Below are 13,902 nucleotides of genomic sequence, written 5' to 3' on the forward strand. Positions count from 1 at the left end.
TGAGACCTTTGGAGGGACAGGAGCTCATTGTTAAAAAGGGGCGCATAAAACAAGACCCTACAAAACTTTACAACAATGTAACAACCGATATTCATCAAAAATCTAATATGGATTCGTATCATAATATATCATTGTCTGCTCATGTTCCCATTAAAACTAATAAGATCGACCACATCGCCTCAGTTGCAAAGTTATTGCACTAACTCCCTGTAGCTAAGAGAATAAACTTTAAAATGCTTCTGTCAATTCATAAATCATTGATTGACTCAGAGTCAAAATACATTACAGATTTGATGAATCAACCTTCAGACCACTCAGGTCTTCCTCAGCTTTTCCAGATTCGTAACCAAACATGGAGAAGCAGCATTCAGTTTTTAACTTCCAGAAACTACAAAACTGCTGAAACACTGAGTTCCTTTAAATCAAAGCTAAAAACCCATTTGTCTAGAGCTGCTTTTCAAATTCAAATTCAAAAATACTTAATTAATGCCAAAGGGAAATTTAATGTTGCTGTATCACAGCAAGATTCTTCAAACAGCCATTGAAGATGGTGATGGTTGTCGGCATCACATCTCAGACACTAACAACCATCTTACCTAGAGCAGGTTGAATATCTAATCACGTAAACTATTCAGCCTCTCCATGTATATAAACAGTCTTAACATTATCAGTTAAAATATTTGGGAAACAATAATATTTTTATCTCAAATTTTCTTAGATACCTTCAGCAAACAAACAGAAGTTTTACATATCAAAAGATAATGATACAGAACAGGAACAGAAAATATATTTCTAACTAAGAAACTTCACTTCAGTCAACTGGTTGGTTAGTCTCTATGTGAAACCTGAAGAAATGGAGGATATGCTTTTTTATTGACCTGCAATGAAACCTCGCCATCTTTTACTGCCAAAAGATGGCGCCATACTCTCTTTATTCATGAAGATCTGGACCTTCAATTACTTGTCAGTATTTTTTTTTTTTTTTACAAATGATAGCACTGATAACTCCGTAGATTTAATCTATTTCTCTGTTTAGCCAATAGTTTATATCTAAACTAATACAATAACAGTTTATCAATAAAGCAGATGGTGACTTTACATGTCTTAAACCAGTGGTCCCCAAACTACGGCCCACGGGCCGGATCCGGCCTGCCTTCATATTTGGTCCGGTCCCCTGAACAATACCAAAGAGCATTTAGACTTCTTTTCATATACTGTATTTTCCAGAATATAAGCCGCTACTTTTTCCTAAGCTTAATTTAACCTTGCGACTTATAAGTGGATTTTTCTTCAACCACCAGGGGGCTGTTTAGCAGGAAGTGAATCATTGGAAGTCAAAATTGGGAATAAAAGAAGAAAGCGCCCATTAATAAAATGGAATTAGGTTTTAATAGGGAAATAAAATTTGAGAATGTTGTTGATCAGTTAAGTAGCATTAAGGGGAAAAATAAGATTTTTCCTTTTTTTAAATACTGGGATCATGAGAATTTGAGGTATAGATATTAGGATCCAATAGATGACAGTAGTGCAACAATAATGAATGCAAGCTGCCGTTGAAATCTAAAGAAGAAGAAGAAGAAGATTTTTTTGATTTTTACCAAAACGTTTATTTCACAATAATAATAATGGTATAACAATGCACATTCACATAATCGTTGAGATCAAAAAGAAACAAAGTAAATAAGAACAAACATAAATAAATAATTTACGTTAATATTTCGTTAAAATTTAGTTCTCCTTTTTCACATACATTGCACAATACACCATTAAAACCCCACAACTTTAAAAAACTACTAAAATCCCCGGTGGCTCTGTGGAAGCAATACTCTAGTCTGATCCTGGCTTTCACATTACACTTCCACAGAGCCACCACATCGATACGAGGTCCAGCCTGTATTTTGTCTCTTCGAGTTAGATATATGGCCATTTTTGCCTCTGCAATTAAGAAATTTAAAATGCGGGATTTAAAACTGGTGGCTCGGCTGTGATGCACAACGTAGATAAAAACGGAATTGGTAAAAACCATGCCAAACAGGCTAAAAAGTCTCATTAAAAAATTTAAAAAACTCGTTAAACGTGCACAATCCATAAAAACATGAAAAACACTCTCTGGCAAAATACAAAACGGACACTCGTTTAAAACCCCCGAACCGACGACCGATAAAAACGCGTTTGTGGCTATAGCTCCATGTAGGATCCTCCACTGGAGGTCCCCAGTCCTTTTTTTTATTGGAGGCTTGTACAAGACTCTCCATTGGGGGGTCTGTCCTTTGAACTTTCCATCCCACACGTTGGTGGGTCTTTCTTTCAGAGTTCTTTTGTTCAGTGCTTTTGTGCAGGATCTGTACCATATTTTCGAGCTTGTATTGCACAATTCCAACTCATTCACATCCAACAGGGGGCCGCTGTCTTCTCCGAGGTCACTTTTTAGGGTCACCTCTGGAAAGGGGTCAGTCTTGTCGGGCAGACGCTCCTTTGTCGTGTACAGCTGCAGGAGCCGCCTCTCCTCGGCCGACAGCCTTTCCTTGACCCGCTCCAGGAAGCGCTGTGTCACCCTGACGGACCGGATCCCGAGCAGCGAGCCCACCTCTTGGACATTGGAGAGGTCCGGTCCGGCCGCCCGCACCAGCTGCTTCAGTGACACCGTCCCGGATCTGGACAGCGCTTCCGTCAGGCCTGGCACGCCTCCGTCCTGGACGTCTAATCTTGCTCCGCACACTAAGGGTTCCGCTAAAAGCCAATGCAGAGAGTTATTTGGTTTTGTTCTTTGCAATTTAAAAAGCGCGCAGGATTTTAAAACACCCTGATAAAAATGAGGTAGCCCCTTTAACTTTAAAAGACTAAAATCGGTTAAAAACAGAGCAGCATTCATCCCCAGACAATTGACACGTCTGAGGATACAGCTGGCCACATCTTCCCACACAGGGGATTCTGTCAGGTACTTTTGTATGAACTGAATACGAAAGGTTACAGTTCTGCTGGCCAGGTGGACAAGGCCCTGACCCCCCTCCTCTCTCGTTAAAAACAAAACGGACTGTGGCACCCAGTGTCGACCGGTCCAGAAGAAATTGATCATTTCCGTCTGTATCTTTGCAAGTAAACCTGGTGGTGGGTCTAGGACGTTCAGTTTGTGCCACAGTTGTGACGCCACCAGGTTGTTCAGGACCAAAACCCTGCCCCGGTACGACATCTGGCCGTGTATCCACTTCCATTTGTTCAGTTTGTCTTTGATTCTTTGTTCGACGCCCTCCCAGTTCTTTTTTACAATGTCTTTGCTGCCTAAAAACACACTGTCGAGGAATCTGGTATGAGTGTGAGATCTGTCCAGGTATACGCAGAAAAATGGAATAAAGGCCTGGGGAATAACAGTATACCCTGATTAATGATTAAAAGATGATTATAAATGTTAAGTGATTATAAGGTGATGATACTCATGCCAATGAAGCAATGTCTGTGATGTATGATTAAAAACATATACTCTGTACTTTTAATCAAATGAATGTTATAATAATGTATGCTCTGTATGCTTAAATCAGTTAAATCTACTACATTGTGGAAGATTGAAGGTTATATTGTGAAGTTAATAATAATTGACATAACTATGTATGGTTACCATATATTACTAAAATCATGAAGACTGAGGAAAGGAGAAAAACAGACAATCTCCTCACTGAGTGAGAGGCGGGGGTGGGGCGAGATTGGAACCAGATGGCCGGTGAGTCATAGGTATTGGGAAAGTCCGGTACTTTTCCACAAGCAAGCCCTGCCTCGCATGACATCAGGAGATGACGTAATGCGATAGGCGGGTTCCATGAAAACACAGTGCATAAATACCGTTGTACAGTGCAGAAAGAGGTTCTTCGTCCGCAGCGCAGAAGGAGGAGGCATCAGAGGAAGCTGTCTAAAGTCCAGCAGAGGATTACGCCGAGGGACCAAGGGAATCTACTCCACGACTTCACGCTGCCTAAAAGGGACGAGCTCCACCGGCCAACACCCCTGGTTCTGGATCCGACCGAATCCTCTGCCTACATTCAACGCTCTCAACCCCGGAGCAGCTGACTTGGGAAAGGGACGGAGGTCTTTCAAAGACAAAGAGTCTACACGTTTAATGGAAAGCGTGAGTCTTCTCTCCGCTTCTCTTCAGTAAAGAGGACTTTTTGCTTCGGCTGAACAAGGACTCTGACCAAGGACACCTAAAGATCACAGCTGCCGAAACCAAGAATCATCGGGTATGAGTTGGCCAGCTTCCCCCCAAAAGCCTCGCTCAGTGAAGTTAGTGAAACAGGTTAGGAATGAGAACAAGGAAAGGAGGTGATTAATCCTAGTTGATTTCATTATATTTTTGCTTCTTTTATAACTCTTGGAAATAAATTTGTTGTTATTTGCCCCTGCTAAAGCTTGCTTAATAAAATTATAATTCTAAAATTCTAATAAGAATTGTGGACAGTGAGTTTGATTGTGTCAGTCTTAATTATTGTTGGTTCTCCTAAATATAGTAAAGTTAACATACATGATGCTAGAGACAGGGTGGCTTTGTGTTTTCCTCTGGTGAGTGTTAAAATAATGACCTTGGGACTTAAATCTGAGTCACTAAATTTAATCTAGCCGTTAACAAGTGCCGTTATTTTAGGAGAGGAGCTACCGTTAACAGGAGTGGTTGTAGGGGTTATGTCGCTGTGAGGGCTACTCAGCGGATTGCCCCTCAACTGTAAAAGGTCATAACTTCTGGATCGAAGGTAGTCAGAGCTAGACGAGTCCTTTCCGACCCCAGTTTAAACAGATTATCCTCCACAAACTATTGCTAGGGTAAGACCCGAGTTTCTGGGGATTTTCCGGACCTGTTGGACAGAGAACTGGGCAGTAGTGAGTCCGAAGAGTTGTGAGGAGTGGGCGGGACTATTGGGTAGTAACAGACAACACCAACGTATTTAAAACCGTTTTTTTTCCACGTGAGCCCCTGAGGGAGAACCGGGAGTCCAGCAGGCCACCTGCCGACAGCCAGCGCCTCGCTTTTCCCCCAGTTCACCCTCGCTGCGGACAGTGTGGAGAAGCTCTCTGTGATCCTGGTTAAAATGCTTGTGTCTTGTTGATCTTTTACAAACACAACAACATCATCGGCATAGGCAGATAAAACAATATTTTTGCTAAAACCAGGTAAAAGCAGACCATGAACTCGGGAGCGTATTTTCTGGAGGAGGGGTTCTAGGGAGAGTGTGTAGAGCATCCCAGAGAGGGCGCAGCCCTGCCGCACACCTCTACACACCCTAAAAGGAGCACACAGATTACCGTTGATCTTCAGCACACTCTCAATGTCACTGTACAGTACCTGGATCTTGGCAATGAGACCCTCGCTGAACCCGAACCCTCTCATGGTTTTCCAGAGGAAGCCGTGTTCAACGCGGTCAAATGCCTTTTCTTGATCTAATGAAATCAAGCCCGTTTGTAAACCCAATGGACCGGAGACTTCCAAAACATCCCGAATCAGGTAGACGTTATCTACCATAAACCTGCTGGGGACGCAATAGGTCTGGTCCCGGTGGATGACTTGCTCCATGGCCTTCCCTATCCGTGTGGCCAGAGCCTTGGAGAGTATTTTGTAGTCGGTGCAGAGGAGGGACACGGGGCGCCAGTTCTTTATGTCCTGCAGGTTGCCTTTCTTTGGCAGCAGCGTGATGACCGCCCTGCGGCAAGACAAGGGGAGCGAACCGGCGGACAGGCTTTCATTGTAGACCTCAAGCAGATCTGGGGCCAGAAGGTCCCAGTAGGCCTTGAAAAACTCCACTGTGAGCCCATCAACGCCCGGGGACCTCTGGCCCTGCATGCCGAGGAGGGCTGCGTGGAGTTCCCGGAGTTCTAGGGGACGCTCCATCCCGGAGTTGGTCTCCGCAGAGACCTGGGGTAGCTCATTGCAGAACTCCCCAAACAGTTCTTCGTCCTCCCTATATTCGCTTTCATACAGCGACCGGTAGAACTCCACCGCCCTCTTTCTGATCTCGCTCGGTTCGCTCAGTTGCTGTCCCGTGTCCGATAGCAAGGAGTGGATCAGCTTCCTCTGCCCGTGCTTCCTCTCCAAGCTGAAAAAAAAGCCAGAGGGAGCGTCCATCTCCGCGATGTTTTGGACACGGGACCTGACCAGTGCGCCTTGGACCTTGTTCTCCAGCAGGTTGGCTAAGGTTAGCCTTTTGGATTTGAGAGCTTCAATATGCTCTCGATTAACCTCGTTAACCTGTCGTTCTAATTCCACTATGTTTATCTCCAGATCCCTGACAGATCTGGTAATGTCACGGGTGACGTTGAGAGTGTGCTGTTGACTCAGCAGCCTAATCTGCACTTTCCCATGGTCCCACCACTGTCTAAGACTCGTGAATTCTGATTTTCTCTGTCTAAAAACCATCCAGAAGTAAGATAAAACCTCTTTAAAACCCCGATCATATGTTAGTGCTGAATTAAAATGCCAGTAGGCGCTTCTAGGTAAAATGTCTCTGATAAAAACACTACCTAAGAGCAACGAGTGGTCTGTAAAAGCTACTGGTAAAATTTGGCATGTTTTAAACACATTAAAATTGTGTTTAAAACAATAAAAGCGATCAAGACGGGCTAGAGAGATTTAATCTTCACTGAGGTGGGACCATGTGTACTGCCTGGTGTCTGTGTGCATCCTCCTCCATACATCCACCAGGCCATTGGATGAGACCATCCGCCGCAGAACGTGTTGGGCTCCTGGATGCGGCTCTGCGTGATTTCGGTCTAAAAACTCATTCTCGGTGCAATTAAAATCCCCACCTAAAAAAACATAATCCTCATCTCCACAATCACCCAGCCGTTCCCCAATTTTCTCATAAAAGCGCTTCTTCTCTGCATTGGTGGTGGGAGCATAAATATTGATAAAAACTATACTAAAACGATCAAACTTTGCCTTAACTAAAAGGCACCTCCCTTGAACGACATGTTCGATTTCTGTAGTGTGAGGGGTGAAGGCCCTGCACTCTGGGAGGTGCCATGGCTTAGGATGGTCTCCCCCCTCCACTCTCTGATCCAGTTCGTTTCCGTTAAGTTGTCGCTATGTGTTTCTTGTAAATATGTGACGTCGATTTTCTTTTGGTTTAGCATTTGGTAGATTAACGCTCTCTTTTCCGCCTCCCTCGCCCCGTTAAGATTCAGCGATGCCATTTTAAAAGAATCCATGTTGGGTAAAAGGAGGCTAAAACCAAACACAAAAAAGACTATATAAAATGATAAAAGGCTATTCTGCATCATTTAATCAGATTTGTTTCCTTACTTTTGTCATTATTTTCTTTAACCTGAACATGTCTCTGTCTGAAAACCCTGATGTCTCTTTGTTCTTTATGTGACATTTTGCTGAGAAATAAAATAGTTTTAAATCGGGAAAGTAGCTCTCTATTTTCACCCCTCTGAATCCCTTAGTTTCTCTTAAAAAGTTCCTAAAAGCTTCTATTGGGTATCTGGGTGCCCTGCTGCTTGCTTGTGTGGCTGATATGTCGCTACTATCTGAGATGTAGCTCTCTGCATCGCTGCTGTCTGACATCTCGTCTTTTTCTGCAGCCAGCTTGTACGCCTGTTTGCTGGCTTTCTCGGCCATCACCACGTTTCTTCTCTTGCTTCGCCTCTTTAAAGGGGCTGAAGCTTCCAACTCCATGGCTTCCTCTGTTTCACCTGTTACCTTCTTTACTTCGGTTTTGCACAACACCTCTGCACTATTTTCACCTTTGTTTTGTTCTCCCGCCTGCGCCTCTCTTTCTTCTCCCTGGTCTCCGAACTCTAAAAGTTCTCTACCGCTCCTCACCTCCACCTGCTGGTCTCCCTGCACACCATCTCCCTCTCCCACCTCACTCTCGCCACCACCGTTCATTCCACCACCGCTACCGTTTATCCCATCACCACACACCACTGTGCTCTCATCCTCTCTCGCACTCTCATTCATTTCCACACTTCTCTCACTCTCACCCGTCACCACCTCACCTCCACCTTCTGTCTAGTTTTTTGCATTGGGGTCCTCTGCCACCGCGCCGGGCCTTTCCGCCGCCGCCGCGGCGGGTTCCCCCGCAGCCGCATCGGGTTCCTCCGCCGAGGCCACCGCAGGTTCCTCCACCGCAGCAGCAGGCCCTCCCGTAGCCGCGGCGGGTACCTCCGCCGAGGCCACCGCAGGTTCCTCCACCGCAGCAGCAGGCCCTCCCGTAGCCGCGGCGGGTACCTCCTCTGCCTCGCCAGGCGGGCCCTCCGTCTGCTCGGCAGCAGCGGGCTGCCGCTGAGCCGGACCTGGTGGATTCTGTCCGGCTCTGTTGGGACACATTTTTACTATGTGTCCCTCCTGGCCACAACCGAAACATTTCATGTTCGATGATGTTGCAAACAAAATGTAATCATAATCATCTACTCGAACACGAAAGCTCATATTTATCTCCTCATCCCGCCGGTTCGGTATCATAAATAATTGTCTCCGGTGGGAGACGACGTGTTTTAACAACGGTGATTTACACCCTGATGGTATCTTCTTTACCGGAGACACCACCTTTCCATGCCGGGAGAGTTCTTTTGTGAGGAACTCGTCGCTTATGAACGGCGGTACGTTCGAGAGAGTTACCTTAACGGAAGGTAGGGTGAGCGGGGAGACTTGTAGGAACAAGCCGTTGGTGGACACACCCACCTCTACCAACCGCTGGGCCTGCTCTACTTTCTCTACGAACAGAACCACCGCTCCATTCATTCGTGCCGCGGATCTAATTGCCCTGTGCCCGATCAAATCACCCACCGCCAAACACACTTCCTCCACGCTGCACGGAGTACCGGCGCCCACCTTGACGCCGTTCCTCCGTGTCAGCGCGGAGAAAGGACCACCACCAACCCCCACCATGGCGTCAGACGCCGGCCAAGCCAGGCACGCCTGACGGCCACACCCAAAACCCCGCAACCAAAAACCTCTAAAAACGTGACACAACTAACACAAAAAAACAACTAAACTATTTACATAGAACACCAAGTGAAAAGATCAGTAAGAAAAAGAACCGCAAAGATAGGAAAATCCACTCGCTCACTCTTTCTCTCTCCTTCCGCTCTCCACTCTCACACGAAGAAGAAGAAGAAGAAGAAATCGCCTATTTTCATTTAGCACATGCTAGTAGCAGACACGAAGGATCAGCACTTTTACAGGTATCGTTCGGAAACTACCGTAATCAGTTCAGTTAAATCTAAACTTGGCAACTTTTCTTTTTCAAACCTAATACATGTGATATTCAATTGACTTGTTATGACTCAAATGTTGGGTGTCCGTGAGCCCCGCTCTGATGCTGCTGCATGTTGTGGAAAACCTGGAGCAGCAGAGATATGTGCGGCTTACAGCCCGGAAAAGACGGTATTTATTTAATAAACAGTGTTATTTCCTGGATTTTTTCTGTGAAGAACCCAGAGAGGGTTATTTGGTTATTTATTTCATTAATAGTGTTATTATTTATTTCCTGACTTTTGTTCTGTGAAGAACCCAGAGAGGGTTATTTGACTGTGCTTTCTGGAAGACAATACATTTTTACATTTAGGCACACCTGCAATCGTCAACACTTTTTCTGTTACAAACTGACTCCGGCCCCCCACCAGAGAAGGGAAAAGTTATGTGGCCCTCACAGGAAAATGTTTGGGGACCCCTGGTAAACACAGTTGCCGCTCACCTTATCAGAACATCTTTTACTTAAATCTGGAGTAGCTTCTGTCGTTGTGAGCTTCTGTCGGAGCAGATAAGAATAATTCCTCCTTTTAGTTTGCCCTTTCAGCTTTTTCTGAGCATTTTGCACAAATATCTGTTCTTATCTCTCCACTTCTTCATAACACTTTGGTTGAACATTTGAGATTTCCCAAGAACAATTTCTTACTTACTGCAATTTCTTAGGTGAACTTTGGTATTTTTCAACAAGTTTGTACTTGTTGAAGACAATGACAATGGAAAAAGCTGTTCTAAAAAAAATGGCCAAATTTTGAAATATGGAATAATAGGGCAAAAACAGGCTGTCCTCTGTCTAAAATACTTAAAAATACTTTTTGCATTTTATAGACCACTCAACAGCATAGCTCCAAAAGACATTAAAGACCAGCTATTGTTGCATCAACCTTCCAGACTGCTCAGGTTTTTGGTTCTGCATCCTCAGAACAAGAACCAAACATGGAAAGCATTCAGCTTCTATTCACCACAAATCTAGAACAAATTTCCAAAAATTAAAACTTCCATAGTTTGATTTACGTACAAATTAAACTTATAGACTTGTTCTAGATTCCACAAATCTAGAGCAAAACAGCTGAAACACTGAGTTCCGATATATGAAGGCTAAAAATCCACCTGTTTAGAGTTGCATTTTATCCAGTAAATGGAACACTAATCAACATAATTGACTTATGTTGATGGTTTTGATTATTGCATTTTGCCAAAACGTAATGTTTATTGCTTGTTTCACAACTGGTGACTGCATGATGTTTTTATAACACTTTGAACTCCCTTGCTGCTGAAATTTGTGATACAAATATACTTGAACTTGAACAATGAGACTCAGAAATCTGGCTACAGCTACAAAACAAATCTCATCTAAAATATATAAAACAAAAACTATGCAAAGGTATTGGACTTTTAAACAAAGTAAAAAATATTGTAGAATTCTCAAAACTCGAGAGTTTATTTGTTGTTCCATATTTGACATATTGTATCAAGGTGATGAAATGTGATTTGTTGAGTGAATAAACTTATAGATTGATTGATAATTAAATATATTTTAGGTTTTTACAAAGAGACAGAAACTATTTCATACACTAATCAGTGGCTGACAGGGTTGGATCGGGTTGCAGAATTTTATTTTTAGTGTTGCACACAAGCACAACTCAAGAGCTTGACTAGATTAGGAGCGTCTGAACCATCTGAAAGAAAAAACAAAAACAGGAGAGATTGAAAGTAAACATCAAACACCAAAATCTAACAGACACAAGAAGCTTTGCAGCTGAATTGTACCAACTCGGAAGACAAACGTGTCTTACTTGTCAATGACGAAGACTGCACTGCCAACAACTACCATTCCCACGCCCCCTACTACTGCAAAAACCCAGGCTCCAACTCCATCTGAACCTTTAACAAGAGAACATGCTCAGTTTTCCCTGAATGGAAAATATATTGGCTTTAAATACTGTAATCTTACATTTATTACTAGTTTTTGAAGAAGAGCTAAGCTTAACTGATGTCCATGTAATGTTTGTATTTTATAAAGCACAATTTGAACTAATGCAATAGTTCTTCATTAATACAATGAAATTACATGATGAAATGTACCCAGAATAACAGAGTTCTTAAGATACTGACGAGATGGCAAAGCTTTAAAACAATAATTTAAGTTTCTTTCCAAAATTAACCTTTTATTCTGCTTAAAAATGTTATCTCAAAATCGTTAAGGATTTTAAAAAAGAAAACGAAAGAAGAAGCACAACTTACCTTTTGTTCTGAGATTGATCGGTAATGATTTCTGTTTACCCAGATTATTTTCAGCTACACAGAAATACTGTTCACCCTTTTTGAATTTAACCTTGTGATAGATTCCTGTAGCTGCTTTAGTGAGTTTTTCTGCGCCTTTCTTGAACCAGGTGAATCTGGGTGGAGGATTGGCTTTACTGGAGCAGTTCATCTCCACCCAGCTACCTTCTAACACCTCACCTGATGGACTGATGGATGTTGAGGTTTTTCTAGGAGCATCTGAGGAAAATGAGACACATGGATTTTATTGATCAGAAACAGATGAACCAGGACCTGCTGACAGGATCACTTACATGAAACATTGAGAGTCACTTCTGTCATATATAGGTCCCTCAATTCATCTGCAGGATTACTGGCGAAACATCTGATGCCGAATCCATCATGTTCGTGTGACAGAGTGAGGATCTCCTGGATTTTAGTTGTATAGGTTCCATCAACGTTGTTCTCTATTTGACTAAAAGAGTCTTGTTTGAGATCCCAGGTGAGTTTAGGAGGTGAGCGTGGACAGGAAGTGACAGCTAAACAGGTTATAGTGACAGACTGATGCTCCTTCAGATGACCAGCAGGAATATTAATTCTGGGAGTTAAAGCAGGATCTGAAATTTCACATTAGACACACATTTAATTAATGTCCTATGTGTGTCACAGATTTATGCATTTGAAAAAACATGACTGTTGTGTGTTCAGTGAATTCATTGGACTGAACTAAAATATAAATGCAAGACTTTTGTTTTTGCTCCCATTTTTTTATGAGCTGAACTCAAAGGCCTAAAACATTTTCAAACATGTCCCTCAAATATTGCTCACTAATCTGTCTAGATCTGTGATGGATTTCATTGGAATACATAATCTCTCCAGCCTTGCAGGTGTGGCGTATCAAGATCCCGATTACACAGAACGATGACTACACAGGAGTGCCACTGGCAGGCCACAAAAAACACCACTCTGAAATGTCCTGGTTTATCACTCACTCTTTTAACATCCCACTTTGTGCATGGCCAGCATACTCACCAAACATGTCACTGTGGTGGATGCTCCTACCACCACGACATCGTGTTAGTATTTATTTCTTTATTAGTATAGTTTGTTTAAGTTAGTTATTTCATTTAGACATATATTTTCTAATGGGTGCACTCTTTAGTTAATGTCTGTGTGAATGGTTCATTTATACTTGTGTTTTTGTTTGAGGTGCCACTTAACCCTCCTGTTGTATGGAGAGCCATTTCAGCCAAAATTAAATAAATAAATGGGTAAAAAATAATAAAAAATGAGTAAAATAAATCAAAAAATGAAGAAAATGAGTGAAATAAATAAATAATTTGTTAAATAAATAATTTAGCTTTTTCATTAACACAATTTTTCATGTATTTATTTTTCATATTATCAATTTCTTAATTTCCCTTTTTTCATTTATCTATTTTTCATTTACCCACTTTTCATTAATCTATTTTTCATTTAATCATTTTTTAATTTAGCTTTTTCATTAACCCAATTTTTCATTTCTTTATTTTTCATATTATCAATTTCCCAATTTCTCTTTTTCATTTATCTATTTTTTATTTATCCCTTTATCCATTTACCCATTTTTCATTAATTTATTTTTCAATTAACCACTTTTCAATTTCCCTTTTTTATTAACCCAATTTTTTCATTTATTTTTCAGATTATCAATTTCTCTATTCCTCTTTTTCATTTATCTATTTTTCATTTATCTATTTTTCATTTGTCCATTTTTCATTTATCCCTTTATCTATTTACCCATTTTTCATTAATCTATTTTTTAATTTAACCATTTTTTGATATCCTTTTTCCATTAAACCGATTTTCTATTTCCCAGTTTCATTAATCAATTTCTCATATATCCCTTTTTTATTTACCCAATTTTCTTTTATCTATTTTTCATTCAACATTTGTTTTAAAAATCTTTACTTTTCCCATTTTACAATTCCCCTTATTCATTTAGTATTTCCTCCGCAAAACTTAGGAAAAAAATAAATGCAAATTAGGAGAGGCACGTCATCAGGCTACAACTTCCCCAATTGGTTGGTTAGCGTCACACCCATACTTTGCTTCAAGAAACATGGCGACCTACTAACGGGTTATCAATAAGCTGAAGCTCATTAACTTCATTAGAAAATAGTGTTATTACTCCTGACTTTAGTTCTCGTGTGGCCGCTCAGACAGAACGTGTTTCAGTTGGCGGCTCTCATGGACTCAGAGCTTCACCATCGGGAGTTTTTATAGTTTGAACGAAGCGGCCGCTGAAGTTGGCTTACGATTGAATGTTCGGGACACCATCGTAGCTACCAGCTGTGATCCAACTATAAGGAGCAACTTTACTGTACATCGTAAGTGAACTGCAATATCCAGAGGCAGCTCTATGGAGC

At 41.8% G+C, this 13,902-nt stretch overlaps 1 protein-coding gene across 5 annotated transcripts in view; it reads right to left on the reverse strand.

The window, feature by feature from the left end:
- Positions 1–10,831: 10,831 nt before the first annotated feature.
- Positions 10,832–13,902, reverse strand: part of LOC145549401 (B-cell receptor CD22-like) — a 28,116-nt gene continuing 25,045 nt past the window's right edge. For 4 of the 5 annotated variants that reach the window (XM_081601677.1, XM_081601676.1, XM_081601675.1 and 1 more), the window contains 4 exons: positions 11,809–12,111; positions 11,477–11,734; positions 11,029–11,116; positions 10,832–10,911 (listed from right to left, as the gene is read on the reverse strand). In XM_081601677.1, coding sequence (XP_081457803.1) covers positions 10,893–10,911; positions 11,029–11,116; positions 11,477–11,734; positions 11,809–12,111 — 668 coding nt within the window. In that variant the 3' untranslated portion in view covers positions 10,832–10,892. The remainder of the gene's footprint in view (positions 10,912–11,028; positions 11,117–11,476; positions 11,735–11,808; positions 12,112–13,902) is intronic. The other variant, XM_081601678.1, reaches the window with a different exon arrangement.

Source organism: Poecilia reticulata, chromosome 20, assembly GCF_904066995.2.
Source record: "Poecilia reticulata chromosome 20, P_reticulata-male-v2, whole genome shotgun sequence".
NCBI lineage: Eukaryota > Metazoa > Chordata > Actinopteri > Cyprinodontiformes > Poeciliidae > Poecilia > Poecilia reticulata.